The sequence below is a fragment of the Aplidium turbinatum genome, chromosome 2 (assembly GCF_918807975.1).
Source record: "Aplidium turbinatum chromosome 2, kaAplTurb1.1, whole genome shotgun sequence".
Taxonomy (NCBI): domain Eukaryota; kingdom Metazoa; phylum Chordata; class Ascidiacea; order Aplousobranchia; family Polyclinidae; genus Aplidium; species Aplidium turbinatum.
Genome location: NC_137473.1, coordinates 38,241,552 through 38,265,042, shown reverse-complemented (window position 1 = coordinate 38,265,042; position 23,491 = coordinate 38,241,552). Strand labels below are relative to the sequence as shown.

At 36.9% G+C, this 23,491-nt stretch overlaps 1 protein-coding gene across 1 annotated transcript; it reads right to left on the bottom strand.

Annotated features, from left to right (window-relative positions):
* Positions 1-8,147: 8,147 nt before the first annotated feature.
* On the bottom strand, positions 8,148-23,099 carry LOC145765123 (uncharacterized). Its single transcript, XM_082576876.1, has 3 exons — positions 23,035-23,099; positions 11,566-11,664; positions 8,148-11,231 (listed from the first exon to the last, which is right to left on the bottom strand). Exons 2-3 carry the CDS (start codon positions 11,643-11,645, stop codon positions 9,722-9,724), a joined length of 1,590 nt encoding a protein of 529 aa, XP_082433002.1. The 5' UTR covers positions 11,646-11,664; positions 23,035-23,099; the 3' UTR covers positions 8,148-9,721.
* Positions 23,100-23,491: the final 392 nt, after the last annotated feature.

Here is a 23,491-nt window from a genome sequence, read left to right as displayed (position 1 = left end):
TTGTAGGTACACAAGGCACATTAATTTTCACCTCATATTTTTATTAACACAAGAATAGCTTAGCTTATCTGTTGACTATAGGTGGGTGAGCAAAGTGTTTTAATACGAAACACTGCATTTTTTCTCAGTTTTTGAGACAGGAGCGGATCTAGCAAGTGGTCTTATGGGAGGGGTTGATTTCAACAAAAAAATGATGTGTGTGTAGGTCATAGGCGTAGCCAGGGGGGGGGGCGAAAGGGGCCATGGCCCCCCCAAATTTTCAAAGTTTGGATTCCGAAGTTGAACCCTTTGTTGAAAATATAATATAATTTGTATAAATTTATATTGTTTTTCAAGACATCTGGCTATTAACACCCTCCAGGACTTGTTTTAGACACACAGAAAGACACCAATGAGTTTTGCAAATCGTAAATCGCGCAAAGTTTACGCGATTTACGCTTCTTTTAACTAATCTGTGGAAGCAACTTCAGGATCGCTTACTCTGTTGGGTTTTTTTGTAGTTTTTGTGTAGCTAAGGTTTTTTGTGTTCTCTAATTTTAGCCGCAATTTTTGCCCTTTTGTGTGTAACAGCTACCTTTAATAAGTTAATAGCTGTTTATCTGTCTATAAATTTCATACAAATATTCCCTGAAAGTGTTTCCAGAAAGCGCTATAATCCATTATTTGAGTGCAATTTTGCAAAAATTTTCCGGGGGAGTATGCCCCCGGACCCCCCTAGTATACGCATGCCTTCTGCACGCTTTAACTCCCCATCAGCTTTATTGCTTCTCTTTCTTAACCCACCAGGAAACGCCACTGCAGATGTCTTAAATTAAACACTTTGTCGTTCTCTTCAATTCATCAAATATTTGGCCCCCCCAAATTTTCTTTTTGGCTACGCCACTGGTGTAGGTTTACATTAATCCGACTTTATAAATACACCATGAACATATCTAATTTCATGTATTTTAGGGGAACGATCACCCCAATCCCCCATTCGGGTCCGCCACTGTATTGAGGGGCAGAAAAATGCACATCTTTTATAAAATGCAAAAATGTGCAGTCCTATACTACACTAAAGTATCTACTGCTAAAAATGCGCAGTTCCTATACTACCGGTTAGGTAAATAAAACGTAACTGAGCGCGACGAGCGAAAAGCGTTTTATAGAAACGAAGAAAAATACATGTTTTTCTTTGTCCTTTTTTTGGACGGGAGGAGCACGTGACCAAGTGCCCTTTCCCTCTTGGATCCCCTACAGGGTACCAGGGGAGTTTTATATGTAGCCTACCGCAGGCGCATCTACAGTTTTCAGAGAAAATCATTCAATGCTTCTCTTTGTAGCGACACATGCCAGTTTGCAAGAATAACCAAGCGATTTCATTAGTTTGGTTTTTGAATTTATTGATTATAGCCATTGATTTTTAAGAACCACGTAAAAAAAAATTAAAAACATTTAAAAAAAAAATCATGACCTGATCGAAAAAAACAAACCCACATTCGGAATCAGCGCCCCTGAATTTACAAAGTGCAGCGTTATTAGTTCTTGAATTAACCGTGGAAATTTGTTGCACAGTTCAGTTTATTTTTTGTTTTGTTGGCGAAAAAGAAAGACACAAAAAGCAAAAAGACAATAAACACAAATAATTCGCACAACAAGGATGGCAGCAAAAGACCAAAAGGTCACCAAAGTCAGCTGCCACCCAAACATTTAAACAAAAGACCCAAAATTAAGAACATTAACACATACGGTATATAATATATAGCACAATACCAGCACTTTAATTTGTAAAAATTAACAATGGAATTAACAATACATTAACAATGGAATAACACAGGGCAACATAAAAAAAACATTGTGTAGAGAAATAAGCGGATGATACGTTTCAGGAGTGATCATTGTACAAATTCTTTAATAAACATTTATATTTAAATTTAAAAACATTGTAAGACTTTTCTTTTATTTCTTTTGGTACTTGATTCCATAGTTTCACTCCATTAAAACATAGCATCTTCTTACCAGAGTTTGACGTTGTAGAAGGCAAATATAAATCATTTTTTTGGTTCTGACGGGTTTTATGATGGTGAATTTCATTTACAAAAATAAAGCAGCCAGCAAAGGCCGGGGGCAGCATTTTGTGCACATATTTGTACATAAATTTGCAGTTTCTAATTTAATAATATCGTCAATTCTGAGCACATTAAATTGGTGATAAAGAACAGTTGTATTTGTTGACCTCGGCAAAAATAAGCAGGATCGAATGAACTTGTTTTGTAACACTTGTAGTGGAGCAAGCAATGTAGAGTTTGCTCTTCCCCAATTTATAATCGAGTATTGGATCTTGGATTGAAACAAAGCATAATATAAAGCCCGTAATACTGTTAAAGGGGCAATGTATCTCAGCTTAAATGCTATGCCGCAGACCTTTGCAAGCTGCTTTCTAAGATTAATAATATGACTATCCCATGTCAATCGCTCATCCAAAGTTACACCTAGATAGTTTATACATTTCTTCCTTTCGATGGATCGGCCACTGATGGACAGACTAAAATTTTCTGCTGCACTTTTTTTGTTGCAGAGGATCATATAAGTAGTTTTACTATAATTTAATGAAAGTTTATTGGATTTCATCCACACATCAATTTTTTCTATTTCTCTGTTGACAATTTTTTGGAGAGATGACAGGCATTTATCTGACATATGAAAGTTTGAGTCATCAGCAAAAAGTGTAGTTGAAAAAGAAGATGCATTTGGAAGATCATTCACATAAAGAAGAAAAAGCAAGGGACCAAGGATTGACCCCTGTGGGACACCACATTTAACAACATTGAAATTAGAATTCTTACCGTTAATTTTTGTACTTTGCATTCTATTTGTTAGATAAGATGTTAAAACGTTTAAAAACTTGCCACGAAAGCTATAATGGTGAAGTTTTTTTAAAAGTATGCCATGATCAACTGTATCCAAAGCTTTACTTAAATCAACAAAAACCGAGCATGTGCATTTATGATCATTCAAGTTAGAAAGTAAATCATCATAAATTTTTGTCAATGCTAAGCTTGTTGAATCATTTTCACGAAAACCATGTTGAGCTGGGGTTAAAATATTATATTTGTCAATAAAATTCATCATCCGTTTATATAGAATTTTTTCGAAAATTTTGGCAAAAGTTGGCAATAAAGAAATTGGTTGCAAATCTGTAAAGTGTAAAGGTGAACTAACTTTTGGTACAGGAATTATCAGACTCTTTTTGAGTACATCAGGAAAGATTTCTTGCAAGACACATTTATTCAGTACTTTTGTTAAAAAAGGGCATATAATTACATTAGCCATTTTGATAAATTTAGAAGGTATTTCAAAAATGCCCGAAGCTTTATTTGCTTTGAGGCTCCTTATAGCATCAGATACTTCTATCTCATTTATATCAGGAAAGCCAAAAGAAGAACATTTTCTGTTTAACATGAATGATTCAAAATTAGCATTTGAATTTGGAATTTTAGCTGCCATTGAAGTTCCAATATTTGTGAAGTAATTATTTAATAAATTAATGAATTCAATAGAATCTGTTTTATAGCTTTTATCATTTATAGTCATAGTTGAAGGAAGCTTTTTATTATTCGAATTTCTTTTCCCTTCTATCATCTCATGAATGATCTTCCATGTTTTCTTGGAGTCACTTTTTGTTCCTTCAAACTTTTTTTATAATGTTGATTTTTCAGTGATTGTTTCAAATGATTCAGCTTATTGCAATATGCTTTGTATTTCCTCTTTGCTGATTCATTTTTATTTTTTATCCAATATCTAAATAGTCTGTTTTTTATTTTAATAGATTTATGAATGCCTTTTGTTATCCATGGTTTGTTAGAGAGCTTAATTTCAGTTCTCGACATGTTTCTACGTGGTGCATGTTTATCTAGTGTTACTTGAAATCGTATAATAAAAGAGTGCATCAAGTTGTCTGCATCATCACAATCAGTATTTACTTTATTCAAATTAGACTCTAAATCGCATAGGAAGCTGTCCAAGACAAAAGTTTTTTAAGCTTCGAATTTTTTTAGTGGGTGAATTACACACTACATTTTTATTTTTAACACATAAGAAAATAGGTAAATGATCAGAGATGTCATGTAAGCAAATGCCATAGGCATTTTGGTTACAAGTTATGTTTGTGTAGATGTGATCTAGTAGGCTTGGATTAGATTCTTCACAAAATTTAGTTGCACTTGTTATCAATGACTGGCAGCCTGCAGCTTCAAGGGCTTCTTTATAATTTAATACTGCAGGAGACTTTGCAGCCTTTAACAAGTCAATATTTATATCTCCACAAATTATGTATTTACATCGAGAGTTTTCTAATTTATTTAAAGAATCAATTATTTTGTCTTTGAATGCAGAAAAAGCGTAACTAGGATGACGATATATGACTCCTACAATAATACTTGGTGAGTTTTTTTGCACAATTTCAACCCAAACATTTTCACAATTGGGTATATCAATCGAAAGGTCTTTTCGCTCATTAAATACATTGCCTTGTTTTAAGTAAAGTACCTACGATGTAGGCCACAGTGCCACTAAAAATTTGTCTTGCGAGAACGTGCACTTAAGTAAAGGCTTCATCATGCTCTGTTTTTAATCAAACGATAATTTAATTAACCATTAGACTACCATCAAATTGGCACCTTAACACTTCGATCATGTAATTAAAGAATATGCTCGAAGTTATGAAGTTTTCTCGTCGTTTTCAGCATAGTCCTAATCATAGCCGTAGGAGATGAGGGGGCCGGGGGGGCGATTGCCCCCGGTTGCAAAAAAAAAACATCACAAATTTGGGCAAAAAATGTCCAGTTATTTGGGCAAATCAATCGTTCCATATTTCGACATCTTACAAGTTTAGGAAATTTGCATAACTATTATAATTTATATGATGCATTAATGTTTTCCAATGAATGTAAAATGTATTATCAATTTTGGAAACGATGGCATGTGGTATTGCAATTTGGGCAGAAGGATAAGTTTCGATTCGACAACTGCAAAAAAATAAGTGTAAAAGAGCATAGTTGATGAACAGAGGTAAGCTTATTACTGATATTCACTAACATGTAGGCTGCATTTATTCACGGATAAGAAATAAAAGCCTGCTAGAAAACGTAATTTGATGAGGTTTTTTGCTTTTTTTCTTAATGTCCTACTAATGTAGTAATTTTTGTAATCCGTTTGGGCAAAAATGTCTCGGTATTTGAACAAATCAATTCTTATCATGAGTTCTCAAGATTCTACCAGGTTAGTAACTTAGTATATTTGTTTATAGTGTTGTATTTTGTATGAAATAGCCTACAATATAAAATGTAACATCGACAATTTTGGAAAATTTAGTATTGCAATTGGGACGGAATGTACTATTTTGATTCACTATCTGCAGAAACTGAACGTAAAATAATGCAATTTGCGAACTGAAGCTACTTGTAGTCTGGTCTGTTATTGCAATTGGGTTGGAGATTTTCAATTTAAACTGACGACACGGATATTCAGCCACTGTTGTCTGGTTATTACTAAAAATCTCGGTTCAAGTTGTTGTTGTATCCTTGTAGGCCTGATACATACATTTTTTGTGCCACAAAACGTTTCAATTTGATGGTTTATTTAATTGGGTCACAGACAGGTCTATGAATGTGGGTTAAACTTAATTCAGCCTTGTTTTGGTGTACGTTTTTTTGCTTGTGTTTTCGTACACGGCCAAGTTGATGCCTGTGAAGTTATTAGACTACATTACCTCAGCAATTGAGTAATGTTACTTTTCTGAAAACATTTTTGCAAAGACAAAAATTTGAGCAAAGTTTGAAAAATTTGGGCAAATTTTGTTTGCTTCCCCCAAAAGGTTTTACTCTCCTACGGCTATGGTCCTACTCCTAATCCTTTAGAGCAGTGCTTCTTAACCTCTCAGTTGGGATGAAAAACAAGTTCATCAATCTCTTGATTTCTAATGCTCAAGGGTGGCGCGAAATTTTTTGGATTCTTAATAAACTTGTTTAATATTTGATTTATTTGTAAGCCTCATGATACAATTGTTTGTGTTCGATTCATCATCATCATAATTATGCAGTAAGCCGAAGGTTGATACTTGGTTACTTTGATTAATTAAGTAAGCTAGTTCAGTTATCTCGGAAGCAATGTGTCGTAATTTGCAGAGATGAAGCAACACACTGTTTTCTTCATTGTAAAGTGCTTATGGAAAAAGCATTGATTTTATTATTATCGGTTTTTTACATCATAGCCTATAGGCTATGTGTTAAATATGATTTTTGCTTCTGAAAAACAGTAAGACTGAAGGAAGGAAAAACTACATTGGCTGCTGGTCGATGAAGAAATGAGTGTGGCATTGTCGACCGCATTTCTTGATATTAAGGGGCTTTGCGCAAAACTTCAAGCCCAAATTTCACGCTGATCCTTGAATAAATGACAAGTAATACACTGTTTGAAGTTTATTGTTTTAATGTTATTTTCTGAGACATTGCGATGAACCGCTTGGTGAAATACTAGTGAGGGTGCCGTGAACTATTTATCTATCTTTTCTGTAGGGTACTGTCAGGGTTGGAAGTCGTTAGTCAAAAAGCAATGACTATTTCACTATTCGATAGTGCCCAAAAAGCAATGACTTTCCGCTTTCGATACTTAAAAAGCAACGAATAGCAATTACTAAAAATAATTAAAATAAAAATAATAAATAATTGCTAACAGCACAGATGAAACAAAACTACCAGTTTAACTTTAGAAATAACAAAAATATAACTTATTGTTTAATTCTTACTCATTTCCATATTTCACAAAAAGGTTACAACGGCATTAAATAAAAGCGAAATTCTCATGACTCATGAGTAAAATGACATATCAGACGATAAGACCAACAGTAGCCTATTATGCAGTGGCTTGCAGTGCACTAATCATGAGACGCGAAAATCGAAAGCTATCAAAAGTTTTAACAAGTTTACAGCAAATTATAAATCTTCTTCGCCCGAAATTAGCGAACACAAGATTTGAATAGCAAATATAGCCTATATGAACATTGTGGAAATTATTATTCATTCCAGACACTACAAATAAATTAATCAGTAATTTGAAGAATAACCAGACTACAAAAACGCAATGATGTAATTTAATGAAACCGGCGAAGACAGACAAATTTTAACACGAGGTAAACAAAGAAGTTTTGCTAACAGTTAGCCTATGTAACTCGACAACATTTTGGAATCTTATCCAAATAAAAGTTATGCGATCGATGCTAAATTTGCAACCAGTAGGCTAGCAATTAGCATAAAGCACGCAGTTTAGCAGTTCAAAATTTTCAATACAACCTTTATAGTCCATAGGCTACATCACGTTTATTTCAAGACTGACATTTGTCTACGCCATTCCAAGCAATAATTATCTTGAAAAGAAGGGATAGCCTACAATGTTGACTAAAATAAAAACCTCGCAATGTCAGTGTCAAAAACAAGTCAAAAAATGTTTAACTGGCCAAAAAACAAGCCCAAAACAAGCAACCCGCAAACTCAAAAAAAAAAAAAACGCAAACTCGAAAAAAAACAAGCCCAAACTCGCGGGAAAACCGCAAGGTTGGCAACATCGTTAACGACGCTCACTTGCATGGTTTTTCTGAACTGTGTTGCCGCAAACTTTTCCTTGATTCTTTAAAGTTCGAAAACCGGAAGGGGATTATAGGTGGGATAGTAATCCGAAAACTAAATCTCGTAAATTCGTTTTGACGACGAAGTAAGTGAACAACAAAAAATGATTCAGCAGTTCTCCTAAATATCGATTAGTGCTGAAAAACGAATAATGACTTCGTTGCTTGCATAAAAAAGCAATGAATAACGCGCATTCGATATTTATTTTTAAAAGGAATGGGTGTAAGCATTCGATATTCAGAAAGCAACGAATAACGCTATCGAATAGTGACAACTAGTCGTTACTTCCAACCCTGGGTACTGTAAGCCACGAAGTTGAGATCTAATGTTCTACAATCATGCAGTTGTAATGTTACTCTTTGTTTGATTAATTGTCTTGTAATCATCTATCTAAGGTGGTGAAATTTCCACAAAGCCCAACCATGGCTATGGGCCAACTCACGAGTTTCTGATCCTGAATATAAAACAACAGCAGAATCCTTGCATTGCAGAATATGTATTAGGAAAAGAAAATGCAATAAATAAATAACACATCACCGTTTGCATATGACTTTCATAATTCAACAAGCAATACCATAGTACTGTTTTATGAAAAGTTTCAATACAAAAACAAAAATGCAATAAAAACTAATGTACTTATGCCACGATAGCTAAAACAATAAAATTTTGCTCATTCAATAAAAGGCAAAGAAGGTTTTTGCACTTTCTCGTAGAGTCAACGAAATAGAAGCCTTACATAAAACGATCAATTTTCGTATACAGCATATGTCGTGGACCGTGGTGATTTGACACTGCTGAAAAAAAGACAGTTTATTGGTGAAACGTTAAACGTGGCATGTCCTGTTATATTACTACCACCAACGGTATCAAAGGATTACATGAACAAATTAAACAAACATTCTAAAGCCGCAAAGGCAAACGGTTGGCCAATCTTAATAAGCATGGAAGACTGGCATCTCTAAGGAAAAAAAAAGAAAAACGACGGTCAGTAAGGGGATTTATGTTATTCTTATGACGTTTATAAATATTGAATTGCATAAGAATGACATACATTTGCCACTGCGCTACACTTGACGTAATGTTTTTTTTAGAAAATGAGGCTAATGTATCAAGCTATGCTTCTACTGAAATGTGAATAGAGACTCAAGAAAAAATGGCAGAAAACACACAATTTAGCATCCAGTGTAGCTTACCACATAGCTAGAGTTTGCACCTCAGCAAGTTCAAAAAGCACATCAAGTATTGCATATAACTTTAGACTGAAAGTCATACTATGCTTGATAGAATAACAGTGCTATGTTGTCTTTGTAACAAACCACTTTTTTTTATTAAACAGTGTTTAGTGGAAAATCACGGAAGAAACAATGCAAACACAGTACAGAATTTCACATATATAAATTCCGTTTTAGACAGCTGGATTTGGACGCTTAAACGGTTAGAATTGGATACTATTCCAGCCTTTTTTTAGCAACAAAAAATATTTGATGCAAATTGGGAAATTGATGAGAAGATGTTGATTCGAATATGCCAAGCAAACAGACAAAGGAGACATTGGAGAAAAAATGCACAATTTTTTTACTTTTGTAATAAAAACTCAAACGTCCTTTGTATTTAGGCGCCGTGCTCAAACATTAAATTGCTAAAATACACCAGACTGTACTTTCTTAAAACTTTGCAACAATTATTTCATCAATTATTGTTTATTTTTTGCAGTATTCAAAGACCGATTTTCTGGTACGTTTTTGTTGTGTTACAAATTTTAGATAATTGTTTTTATTTTCAAAAATAGTTTAAAATAATAGCAATATAAGTCTCAATAAATTAGAAAGGGACCAATTTTAAGCTTAGCTAACCTATTACACTGAAGATAAATGTAATTTTGAAGAAAAAAGAGAAAGTAATGTCAAAAATCTATACCGTATAACCAATAGCCAACACACGAAATAAAAACTCAGACCTTTGTGTAACAGTGGTGCTTTACCTCGGTTGACAACGATGAGAAAGACTGCCAACTGCAATGTTGATGTTAATTGCACAATAATGCAAAAATATAGTTGCAACTAATTTGATGAATTTAGATTACTTTGATCTTTATCGTCTTCGCAAGCTTTAAAATCTTGAGAAAGAAGTGTCACCGCTGAATTTGTAGTTTTACAGCTATCGCTAAGTGGCGCTGTCGCACAATCTTCGCTAACATTTTCCTGAGGTGCAATTTCTTTCGCTTTGTCATGTTTGCTGACTTCACTTTGAGCATCCGAAATTTCGTTTTGTGATTGAATATCTGACTTTTTGTTGATATCCACAGTATTTTGATGCTTCTCTGAAGAGTTATCACATCCTGTGACACCATCTGCTGTTTCTTTTTTGTCAGTTTTTGCCGTCAACTTTTCACAATTATTCAATGGTCCCTTAGCTTTTCCAGGAATCTTCACCAACTTACGTGAAGGTCCATTTTGGGCATAGCCGGATAATTTTTCGGAGCTGTTACTTTCATTCCTCATCTGTTCATTCACGTTCAAAACTGTTTTGTTCACATTTGAGGATGGTGTATTTTTTTGGTGACGACTTACTGACATAGAAGATGACGGAGCTGACATGGAAGATGACGGAGCTGACATTGAAGATGACGAAGCTGACATGGAAGATGACGGAGCTGACATGGAAGATGAAGGAGCTGACATTGAAGATGACGAAGCTGACATGGAAGATGACGGAGCTGACATGGAAGATGAAGGAGCTGACATTGAAGATGAAGGAACTGATATAGGTGAAGGAGACGAATGGCTGCAACAAACGTCATCACCAGCTACTAAAGTCAAACTTTCGTCTTTGTCCATGCTGCGTTGCTTTGCTCTTGTTTTCGTGGAAACCTTCTTTTTGATCAGAAGCGATGTTGATGAGTCATCTCTGCTAAAAGCGGACATCGGGACGTCATCCGAGGATGTGGATGGAGTACTGGTGTCTTCAATCTGCCATTTAACATTGGTATAGTCTTCTGGCTTTAAGTTGTTTTTTATCTCCTCCAAGTCTTGCAGCTGCTCTTTCAGAGTCATGTGAATTTCTGGCACCACTTCTTCAATCACAACCCAATCGTTCCATTCGATATCTTCCGTGTGACGCCTCAGAGAGTTACCACGCATTCGAGAAGAGGCATTGTCAACGGAAAAACTTCCAATCACTTCCGAATTACCATTAACATCGGAGTTCAATCCAGTCCCGTCCCGTACAAACACATCCGAAGATGAAGGTTTTAAGGTGTGCCACATGTCATTTCGAGAAGATTCATCCGATTGTGGTATCACAGGGACAGACTGGGATGTATTTAAAGCTGAGTTTTTTCCATCATTTAACCTTTGTAATGTAGAAATTTCTGTCTCTGATCTTCGGATTGGAACACGAGGGGCATGAACGCCATACGCTTTCCAAGCGTTTTCTAGCGAATCCATAGAGCGACCTTGACCTTTAGAAGAAGTAAGGCTGATCATTTTAGCCATGTCTCGCTGGCTCAATTCGGTTTGTAGAAAAAGGTGAAGCGCTGTGTGGGAGATCAGAAGAGTGTCCTTAACGATTCTAAACATCAAAAACGTACATGTAATTACTAAAGTTTTATTTTACTATATTTTGCTTCAAATGTTTATTTAATATGAATTATGTTAATTGCGTAGACATGATATGGTGAATGAGGTCACTTTGGATGTTTAGTTTCACTACATGCTTGCGAAATAAGAAGAAAGTAGTACTCCCAGATCACGCTCACATCATTATCACATGCTCATTTCACAGTGCGTATATGATTTGCAGTGTAAAAGTGTGGGCCTACAGCCCTACATAAATAATAGAAATAGTACAATGGTTTGCTGTGTAATACATGAAACTGGAAAAGAAACGTTTTATCCAAACTCACTTTTGTAGAAACTCCGTTAAAATGACCTGTCGCTTATTCAGATAGTCTTCGTTGAAAACTCCAAACCACTTCCTTCCCATCGGAATAGACGGAATATCCCTAAATCGAAACACACTTTCAGTAAGCCTGCCTGATACTGTAAATAATACTCAGATATCTCTTCTTGAGAGCTAATTTACATTAATGGTTGACTTCTTGTAAGCAAAGGCATCCGAAAACGAACAATAGCTTTTTACAATGACAGAAATATGTTAGGTATCCGGTATCTACATTCCGTACATTATATTTACAGTATAGCACTGTGTTTGTTCATAGTGGCACAAAAAAGTTTTTGCTTACTACTGCACTACCAGCAGTGCAGTAGAGTCGGGCGAAAAATATTCGACTCCGACTCCTCGATTTGCAACTGGCCGACTCTGACACCGGCTTCAGTGTTGCCAATTTTTTAGGATTGGCAAATTTTTTCAATTTTTGAATTCAAAAGAGTAATCAATGGTTTTATTAAATGTAGTGCATTGAAGTGGTGTTGTAAGTAATAGAGTTTTGGTCTTATTTATCATATTGCAAGAAGTCTAAAATGACAAACAAAATGTTATAGTTTATCGTTTTGTATCAAGCCAGAGTCGGTCTTTTTTTTTAACCACTTCGATTCCGGACACCCCAAAGTCCTTCTGTCACCACGACTCCTACTTCACAGCCTTAACAATACGCAGTATCGTTCTCAAATCTTGGATATGTTCGTTGTTCAACGTCAACCATACATTTATGTAGACCGGTAACGCCTACTAAAGGCGGAAGCGGAGACTCTAGTAACTAATAAATCGGTCACTGAAATAATTACAACAGAAACGTAGTTTGTCCATCAATCTTTTACATCTGAGGTTTTTAGCAATTGTCTGCTTTTCAATAGTGCATCACATTCACAAAGTTTGCATGTGATTACCCAATTTATCTCTCAAAAACTATAGTCGTGATCATTGTTGTGGTCTTCCTTGGGCGCCAGTTGAGGCCAAACATTGCTCCACTGCTATGGAAGCTAGGTTAAGGATACCAGCCAACAAATCAATCCTTGTTTACGTTGATGCAACATCTACGGACGCTTTAATCAATAAAAAAAGGAATTGATTTTCCGGCTGGGAATCGGCCAGCGGGATTGTGAGGTCAAAGTACAACCACGTTTATTTGTAGCTAACCATGCACTGGCTTGCTAGACCTTCATGATCAACGCAAATGAAGCTCATGCGCTTGAAATTACAATGTGTTTGGACAAAGTGGTTTGTAAACATTTCCTGTGGTGATTTTAAAATGGCTGATGAACAAGCCACTGAAATGCAACAAATCAACATTAATGAACAGTTGGGAAGGTCGATAGTTCAAACTAGTAGTTTGACAGTTTAATGAAATAAACGTTTTCGTTTTAACGGCCGAAAAGGATAAGCTAAACTATCTTGATGTTTATCCCAATTGTTTTTCTGACAATTTTAATCAATAAAACAAAATAAAAATCAATACATTGTGTTTTACTGAAAATATCAACTGGTGTTTCGTATCCCATAGCACCAACAATGTTCTATTCTCTTATTTAGAATGACCAAATATTTTTCAAATAGTAGCAAAAAAAAAGCTTTTGGAGTGTCAAAATGAATGCGAAGTTTTTAACAATGAATTGATGCTATTTTGCTTCCTTGGCAATGACTCGGAAGATACCGTGCATGGAAACCAAGAAAGAACGTGAGTTCATAGAACGTTTTCTTCATGTAACTCTTAATAATAGCTATAAATACCACACCCATATGCTTTATAAAAGTTACATTGCTATCTTGGCACAAACACGCAACATAAGTTGCCAAGTCATAATTATCAAAAAGAGGAACTACAGAGTGAACAATCTTACTCTTTTGGTCAATACAAATATAACGCATTATAGCAAATAAGTGAGTACAGGTTGCCTATGCCAGGGCTTACCAAACTTTTTTGCTCGCGACCCCTTTTAATCTCCTAAAATTTTTCGCGACCCCTTACGATTAAAATGACGAACAGTGAAGAAATATACATTTGTGATATTTGTTGAAAATCTTAAACTTAACGAAAACCAAAAACAATTTACCGTTTTCAGTTCAGTTTGTTTTTATCCATAACAACGAAGCCTATATGGGCAGCCTACTGGAAACAAAACAAAAAAAGCAAACACATTTATTCAGTGTGATTGGTGAGACTGCTTTCTGCCACAAAGCAAATACAGGCAGCCTATTGAGTGCGCAACTCTTAATAAATTAATAACCTTCACAGCATCTCGCACAGAAGTGTTAATATGCAGTACCTTGTGAAAATTGGTATACTTTCTGCGACCCCTGAAGTTTGTTACACGACCCCTTGGGGGTCGCGAACCCCACTTTGGGAAGCCCTGGCTTATGCCATAGGTTTGGGGTTAAATTTTCACCAACAATAAATACATTAGCGTTGAGTACCTCCCCGCTATTAGTTGGTTATTGAATCCTACCAAGGTTGAATTTATCTCAATGCTTCATAGCCGAATTTCGATAACATTTATCAAATTCTGCAGCTCATAGGTCCCAATGTAGCAATGATTTTGGCTACGTTCAATGCAACAAGTTTTTTTTTTTGGCTCTTTTCCTACAGTAATGGCCAGATTGTGTAATAGAATGTTTATGTCATGATGTACTTTGGCTATTGTAATCATGTATACTTTTCAGTTAGACCGGTTGAGAAAACTGTTCAACTCTGTCACTGGCCTACCAAATGAATACATACATGGCAAATGAAGTACTGCAGTACTTCGGAACGAATGAACACAGAACACGTCCTAATGAAATTATTTTTACTGTGATAGATATTGGATCTTGTGCGTTTGAAAGATTTTTTGAGCGGTAAAGGTGATTAAAATTCTAAACACCCCCATCGACCACGATAATAATTAGGAGGAAAGACGGTGGTAATCCGGCGCAAAAGAGGAGGTAGCTGCAATTATGATCGAACAAAGAACGGATTTGTCTGTCAAAATGGTTTCCGAAACCGAGCAGCTTGCAAGGCAAACAAAAAACAACTAAAGTGAATGAAAAATCAACGTAAAAACAGTAGCTCTTTCAACATGGGTTTGAATATCTTCAAAATCTTGACGCTTCGTGTTTTATGATTGACGCTGACAAGAACGACACGTCATAATGCGTTTGATGTCAACATACCAGTCAGGACCAAACGCAATGCAGTAAAATTTATTGACCCACAGGCAATGCAGTATAAAAACCAAAGCAAAGTAAATTTTTAATTTTGACAAGTCATAACAAAATACGAATATTTTAGTCCGGCGCAAAATATGAACAGTCACAATTTTTCATCATCAGTACTAGAGATGTACCGATACCAATATTGTGGCCGATACCGATCCCGATACCGATATCACTTTTTTAGGCCGATACCGATACTGATACCGATATTTTGGCCGATACTTTGGTGTTACAAAAAGATGCAATTTTGGTATTTGCAAGGTATTATATCAAATGCTAAGTTTTACCTTATTTGCATAAAACTATTAAAAAAAGCTTTCAATTGGTATAATTTATTAAAGATTCAAGAATCCAATCTCAACCGCATTTTTGTGTCATAATAGTAGGTTTTAGTAATGAAAGGCCACCATAATTGAGGACTAGGGTATAAGGGAAGAAACATTACATCATAATTGGGGTTTCTGAAAAATTAAATAAAGTATTTGCGCAAACTCTCCAAATAGGCTATCATAATTGATAATAAGATGTAAAATGTAAACCAAATGATTTGTGTAGTCGTACAAAAACTATTCGACAAGTAATATGCAACCTAAGGGCGCTTGTCGTTTGGTTGAAAAGCTTTTGCCAGGCGAAGACCACCAAGGCAGCAAAAATGCACAATCCCGCATCGCCCCCACGCTGCTAAACGTCCAAAAAAACTATGCAACCCGGCTGCCCCCAGCAAGCCGGCTCCACCAGTCCGCGACCCAACTTCCACCCCTCGCTGCAACATACCCACCAAGCCCAAACAATTCCACGGCAGAACTAGCAGGCCCAACACGAAAGCAATGGGACCACGAATCCTCACCAAACCAATCAAAACGGTCCTGCCGCGCCCAAGACGACAACCCCACCGCGAAGAAAGGAGCGCCCCTCCCGGCCACCAGCACAAGGCCGAGCACCCACCAGCACAGCGAGCAGCTGCGACCCGCCAACCACAACGGTGCAGCTTCCACACTAGCCATTTCAATTCTTGTCGATGTCAATTCTTGCTGCAAAGCGGCTGCCGAGAAACATATAGTTGATTGGATGGTCTAAATGGCTAGCGTGGAAGCCACACCGCTATGGCCAGCGAATTGCAATAGCCCGCCACACCAGTGAGTGCCCAGCACCGCGCCGACAGCCGAGAAGAACGCTCCCCCCACAACGAGGCCGCCATCCCAGGTGCAACAAGACCACTTATTGACCAGCCCAGCGAGGACTCGCAGTCTCACCGCTCCCACCCACTCCGCCACGACATTGCCCAAGCTTGGCGAGTCCACCATAACTAAATGCGGAAACCAAATCATAAACCGACAGAACCAGCCCACCAAAAAGAACCAAGTTACACGGGTCTCCCAAACGTCCAGCAACGCAAAAACGATGCAAAATTATACACATTTCCGCCACCTGGGCAGTCCTGGCCTGGTTTTATCCTCTGTTGAGAGTAAAAAAGAAACATATATAAATGATAAATATTGGAGAAATTGAGTCTCCTTCACAACTTAAGAGTCGAACAACGCAAAACTTCTGAAACAAAACGTTTTGTTTGAGTGAAAGAATCACTGTAAGCAAACAATGCCAAAAGGTGTGCGCATGAAGTCATGGGAGTGTGAGGTATCAAAAATTTGAACAGGTTTTTATTTTTCTACATCAATGTGACGTTAGTTACTACTTTAAAAAATCTATATCTTTGCTTCTGCAGAAAATTCACAGCAAACGCCTTTTTATTACATGTTTAGTATCGGCCACAGTATCGGCCAAATTTTGCCGATACCGATGCCGATACCGATACTCAAAAAATGGCCGATATCACCGATACCGATGCCGATACCGATATATCGGTACATCTCTAATCAGTACCTTTGACAGAAGGTGTCCAGAAATTACGGTTGGATCTGGCCCCTGAATTAATTTTAGGGCCCGTAGCCTTTTTAAGGGGCCCGGGCAGGGGCTCTATCCACTTTTAGAATTCGGGGGGGGGGGTGATTTTTAGACAGTGGGCTAAAATCGTCTTAGTTATTCCAAACCACTCCAATAAGTGGGGGGGAGTGATCACCCCCCCTTGGATACAGCCCATGTGCCCGGGACTTGAGGAATTACTTTGTATTATTTGGATGTAGTACGCTTTTCTTAGAAGCGTTGTAGTTAGGGGCTCAAGGATTGCATTGGTGCCGGCCTAAGTTATGCTCTCAGTGGCCCTGGTCATCACTCTGTTCTAAAATGAACAACTGTTTTGTTGAGTAGATGGAATTAAATTTGAAATTTGTCAGAGTGACGAGAAGTGCTTTACACTCCTTTACTGGGTAGCCTACTTTTAAAATCGATAAATGCTAGTTCAAAAGCACTCAAAAGAGAGTATGAGCCACTGAACTGGCATAATAAAACCGCTTTTTTTTATCTCAATTATCATAAACAAACCAGGCTATCAGTAGGGGTGGGCAAATTCAGGTCGATTTTTCAGGACCCATTTTTTCTATTGCCATTTGGGCTGGTAAATATGAATCCGTTGATTTTTTTGCTTTATGACGTCATAATAGGTTGGTTCAGTGGCCATTTTCAAAATGGCGGCCAAAAATGGCTATTTTGCTCTCAGGACATACGAGTGAGACGAATATACCTGTGCAATATGTCTAAACATATGTTTTGAGGGTCAAAGATTACAATAAAAGCACGTTTAGCTACCTGGCATGACACCTTCTTGTATTTTTCTGCAGAAAAGATCATTTTTAGGTTATTATTTGTGTATTTATAACGCCAATGATCGTTTGAGCTTCTTGTTATATGCAACCATGTTACCAGGAAGATTGAGAAGGCACTTTCAAACTGTATGGAAGTTCACGGATATTCGTTTTTGTACTTTTAGTTCGTGGCTGTTGTCAACTTCCGCGAACTTCGTTTTCTGAACTTCACACATGAAGCGAAAATGGCGCGCGAACTTCCGTCAGCTCAAGAAAACTTACATCCCGATTTTTTGTTTCGCTGGGTCCAGGTTCTTAGGCTAGGCTATTGAGAGTTTTGAGGTTAGCGGCTTATCCCGTGAGAACTGGATAATCTAGAGAGCATAGAAGCAATGAATTGTGCAGTCGACACAGACAAGGATGTCAGCTACGAGGCTTCTGAACCATCGACATCCCAAATATCATTTCCCAACAGAAAGCTTCGTTCGTCAAAAGAGTCAGCTGAGAAACAAACCGTAACATCAAAAGAAATAAAGTTCCCGTCAGTGAAGGTGAGGACTGGACGAAAATCTTTCAATGAGACAGTCATACGTTGCTTGGTCCAGTGTTTCTCACAAACGGCCGCATCGCCCAATGAAATATGCAAACTAATCGTCAACGTAGCTAATATGATATTTGGTCAACAGTGGCAAACCGAGAACGAGGAAAACTGCAATGCCGGAAACAAATATGATGATGGAATGAATAGCGATGACGATAATGATGATGAACCTGACCAAACAGTACGTGATCTGACTTACGTACTCCCAAGTCGACGTACGATATCGCGTTATCTGGAAGATGCATCGTATTTGAATCTCGAGTACGTCGCGCGACAGCTGCTGCATAAAGATGATAAAGTTATCACTACAGGCCTCGATGACACACAGAAAGCTGCCGGTCACCGTCATTACGATGTTAAAACAGATCACATTACAATCGTTGGAAATGCTGGTGATAAAAGGTCATTTACTACTGGTTACGTGGAAAATTTGAGTCATTCCGGTGAAGACGGAGCGAAAGCGCACAGTTTCAAATTGAAAACCTTAGCTGTCCTCGCGAACTGCACTGTGGAGGATATCAAGAGTCAAATTGACTTTTGGATGTCTGACCGGGCGGCTGATTGTAATGTTTTACTGGACAAACTGGACATAGACACCAACAAGCGATTAAAATGTTGTGCTCACATAATACTGTGTGTTGACCACGGCATAGATAAAGTGTACAAAAATGCTGAGCCGAAAATTGGATTGCAAAATCTCTTACCACTAACTGTTGGTGAGAAAGTCTTCAGCTCCCATGGCACATCAGTTCATACCTTAGGACTCATAGCACTCGCTAAGTTATTTTCGCCAAGTCATGCGTCTCACAGTGTTTCGCTATACAATGACTATACACAGTGGATGGAAGATAATAATATTGATCACCGAGGATTCAGAGGATTTGTATCTAACCGATTTGGGCGTATTGCAGATTTAGCGCGGTTGTATTTGCAACATCGTGTGCACATAGATGCGTTCTTTCACCAAGTGGTAGACATCAACAGCAATAAGTTGATGCTTGCAGTTGCCGCATACGTTCAGAATGAATGGTTCACTCGATGCTCAGAAATCTACACCAAAATGGGAAATGTAATCATATTCCCTCTGATGCAATTTTTAGGCATTGATGAGACTGACAAGGTGCGGCATGACGACAGAAATTGGAATGGAGTGAAGGTTTTTTTTTTTATCAAAAATTGAATGTGATGAAAGAATCGAGGCCAAGCGAGAAGACGAACCAAGTGGTCTGGATAAGTTGGAAGCTGCAGTGATGGGGGAAGTTATTGATTCTGTGGAGAGGCAACTTTCGGCAGTCGAAATCCTGTGGCAAGATGTAAACGTGGGCGTAAATAGAGAAGCACTGAAGCAGGCACTACCGACAAATTTGGGCTGCGAGTCACAGTTTGCAAAATTTGACAATCGTATAAGAGTTACAGGTGGGAGTATGTCTGTTGCTACACACTCGCGGAAAAATGTGGTTTTCACAAATGGCTTACTGGTGGACTCCAGCTTTGAACAAAAATCTGTATTGGAAAAGAAAGCACGCTGGAAATGGGCAAAAGGCTCAGAAGAAGTCAACAGCGTGAAAAAACTGGAGTCGGACTTTCTGGCTACTGTCGAGGCAACAAAAAAACTTTCACTGATTAAAAAAGCAGATCTAAAGAACAAGAATACACAGAAGACCTTACGTCAGATCGACTTGTGCAAGTTGCATGGCGGTCCAGTTACAAGTACATCGCTTGATTCATTGGAATGTTTGAGTGGAAAACAACTTTTAGCCGAAGTTAACCATCTTCGACTAACTATAGCACCCGAAATTCGACAAATGAGACGAGTTAAAGCTGCTGACGGACGATACCGGGTTGAAAAATTTGATGCAGAAGAACTGAAGTCTTCCATTAAAAATGTACTAAAGCCAGTATCCAACATTACGACGACTGTGGACTCTCTTTTGAGCAGAATTATGTGAACTGGCATGTGTAATTATGTGGGAATGATTGTCCATGAGATATTCGTATGATTATTTTCTGTTAGATAGTAAAACACACTAAAAATTTTAAATTTTTCATGTAAAAAGCGTTTTTTTTCGTACTTTTAGATGATATCGCCACAGCCATGCAGTGAATCGTAAAACTGAGTTAATTTTTAGAATCTACGCCCCAAACAACCTATATTTAGACATATTACATGACCCATATGATCAAATCTTTATCTGATTGATGGAAAATATCAATTTTTCAGCGGCCATTTTGAAAATGGCTGCTGAACCAACCTAAAATGACGTCATAGACAAAAGAACTCATCGGATTCTTATTCAGAGAGAAAAATGGCCATGAAAAAATTGGGTCCTGGAAATACTTATTATCAAAATGCCTTTATTTGCCCACCCCTATCAGTCAACCAATCTATTTACAAACGATGAAAACTTTTTAATTTTTGATTGTTCTAAACACGTTGTAGGGAAGGAAATGGCAACTTGGCTTCAGAATATCTAATTTGCTTAAAGGAAAAACCTCTCAAAACTGGTTGACTTGTGTTTCAAACTGCGTGACCTCATAAAAAACCAGCTAATACGTTTGATACAAAATGTGGTAAAACTTTTTGTAATTTGCGATGGAGTTAAAAAAAAACGTTTAAACTTTAGTTTGGACTTAATAACATCGCAATGTTGAATGACTGTTTGACATACTGTAAAACAGACAATGTAATCCCAGCATTTGAAAAGCCAAACAAATCATAAATGACGTTAGTAATCATAAATGACGTTAGTAATCAAATCATAAATGACGTAAATGACATTGTGAAAAAAAATCACACTAACTGTCAATTAACCTTTGTGAGCACAGAGTTACAACAAATTAACCACGATGTTGTTACTTCCAGTTTGAGTCAAGCAGGTGGGCTATCGAAAACAGCGTGGAATTTTACAATCAGGTGATTGAAATCGCAACGTTTTTAACAATAATACATCAGCAAATGAAAAAAAATGGAACATAGTTTGATAAATTTTGAACTACAGTTCGGTTTAGTCGCAATGCAGTAATTTTATTGCTTTTTAAATATAAAACGTAATTTTTCGTTTATGAATTCATAAGTTCTAGTTCTATATTTGACCTTTTTAAGCACAAATCGAGAGATAAAAATATTGTTTTACTACAAGCCTGAATTTGATCCTTTGCAATTCATTGTTTAATTCTTTTTCTTTCTATTTATTATGATCTTAAATAGTTTGAATCTTCTTATGGCACTTCCATGCGTTAAATTACTTTTTAACCACTGTAACTAAAATACACTTGTAATCCCAGACCTAGAATTTTCTGAAGAGTTCGGACAACCAAAATAAAAACCGTCATTCTGAGTTTGTTTTTTTTACAGACAAATCCTTTTTAGTCGTGGAAAACAACCTTTGTCGCTGACAAACTTACTACCAATTATTCCTGCGCTTAAAGTGAAGTCTTCAATTCTTGTTTTTTTTAGAACTATCTTGTTTGGGACCATACAAATTGTTCTCTCAGCCCTTTAAGTGATGTTGCAGCGTTCACCTAATATCATAACACAAAACTGCGTACCAGCCATTGAGCTGGACAGATTCCAAAACAGGAAGGTATTGTATGGATGGTTAGGCAAAATCGGCCTACTATTGATCCATAAAGCTGATGGCTTAACTGATTTATTGTTATTGTTAAAATCTAAAAAAGACCAGAAATACAACTCGAATTGAATTTGCAGCAATCAAATGATTTGCCTGGAAGCGAAACTTGACATGCCTTCTAAACTTAAGCTAGGCATGCAAAGTATTCAAGCAATTCGGACTCACACAGTACCGACAGTGGTGGTACTTTGTTTTGCCGAGTACTTAATGCACATTATAACTTTTTTGTCCGTGCTGTCGGGCAAGATCCGTATCAGAGACAACAATTTCCAGCTAAAACTTTTTTGTTTTGGACAACTTGGCAGTGTAATCGTTTGATCGGATCAATGATAGATGGACTGGTGTCTCAGCTACTACCTTTCGTAAGTTCAATTCGATTACAGTCTTTAGTACAGTATAAGTTGTACTAAAACACTGTGTTATTTTAAAGCAGATAATTGTGTGCTTCCTTGTATTATAAAGCAGTGAAAATAAGTTTGCTGGTAATGAGCGAAAAATCTTACATTGTATGATGTAAACAGGCTATCATGTGGAGTAGACTGATATGTTGCACATAGTAGCAATCAGCTGACAACAGTAGAAAAATTGAAAACGGACAGCCACTAAAAGCCTTGCCATTGTAATAGAACAATCAATAACTGTGACAATGCTATTTACACAACGAGAGAATATCAATAAATCTCTGTTTATGCTCCCTATTACGATTCGCAACGATTGAGCAGAATATATGCAACTGGTCATTAAGTGCAGGTAAATAAAGGATGCCTGTGGGATTACAGCATATTGAGTAATATTTTGCTTGTGTGATAATTTTATTATTGGATGTGTCATTCCCAAGACAAACAGCATGTGGCCTACTGGTACGCCTATTGAATGCTTTAATGGCACTGAAACGTCATAGGTTTTACAAACAAAAATATTTCGAAAAGTTATGTTTCGACACAATATTTGTCGTCTTGATTTTGACCAAAAATAATAATCGTTTCGAACAATCTTACTGAACATTTTCTGTCGTTTTATAATCAATCTGATGTTACAATTCATCTTGCTTCAACCTCTAAAATTTCGAAACTTTTGCTAAACATGAGCTTAGTGTCTACATTTTAGGCTCTTAATTTTTGATTAAATACAATCGATCTTGCCTGTTGGAACTACTTTCTCAAATAAACATTTTACTGGTTTAATATTCCTACTCATACCACTTTAGTTCCGTGTTAGTTTTACAGTTTTGATGGGATCTCCCAGCCAAACATAACTATCACAACAATGAAATCTACTAAGTTTTCTTTTACCCTCCAGTAGTCCGACTTAACGTTCTTCTTAACCATTGAAAATCCGAATATCTTCTTTGAACCACTGATTGCTTCCTTGTAAAAGACAGGCTGTTGGTCTGCAAATATAATGAGATCTTTTAATTGAGAGCTACTTAGAAAAAAATTAGAGTGTTCAAAACAGGTCCGGATAACGACGCATTTTATTGTGCTACAAAATATGAAAACAAGCAGCACTATTGAGATTGACATAAAATTAATGAAAAGTAAAACTACAAAAGTATACCTGCGTCAAAAGCCTCTACAAGTATGCAAAACTACCAGGAATAATTTATAAAGGCGTTGCCAGTTTGAAGATAAAGATTCAAAACCAACCAACCATTGAACGTTTTCGTGACACCTTTATCAACAAAATTAACCTCAGTATTTCACAAAGTAGCTATTACAAAAGAATATATGGCAATCTATAATAATTAAT

Bases quoted from the DNA above. Each gene is read 5' to 3' on its own strand.
- LOC145765123 (XM_082576876.1), bottom strand. From the start codon at position 11,645: ATGGGAAGGAAGTGGTTTGGAGTTTTCAACGAAGACTATCTGAATAAG. The intron at 11,232-11,565 runs GTGAGTTTGGAT...TTTGATGTTTAG, and splicing joins TTAACGGAGTTTCTACAAAA to AATCGTTAAGGACACTCTTC.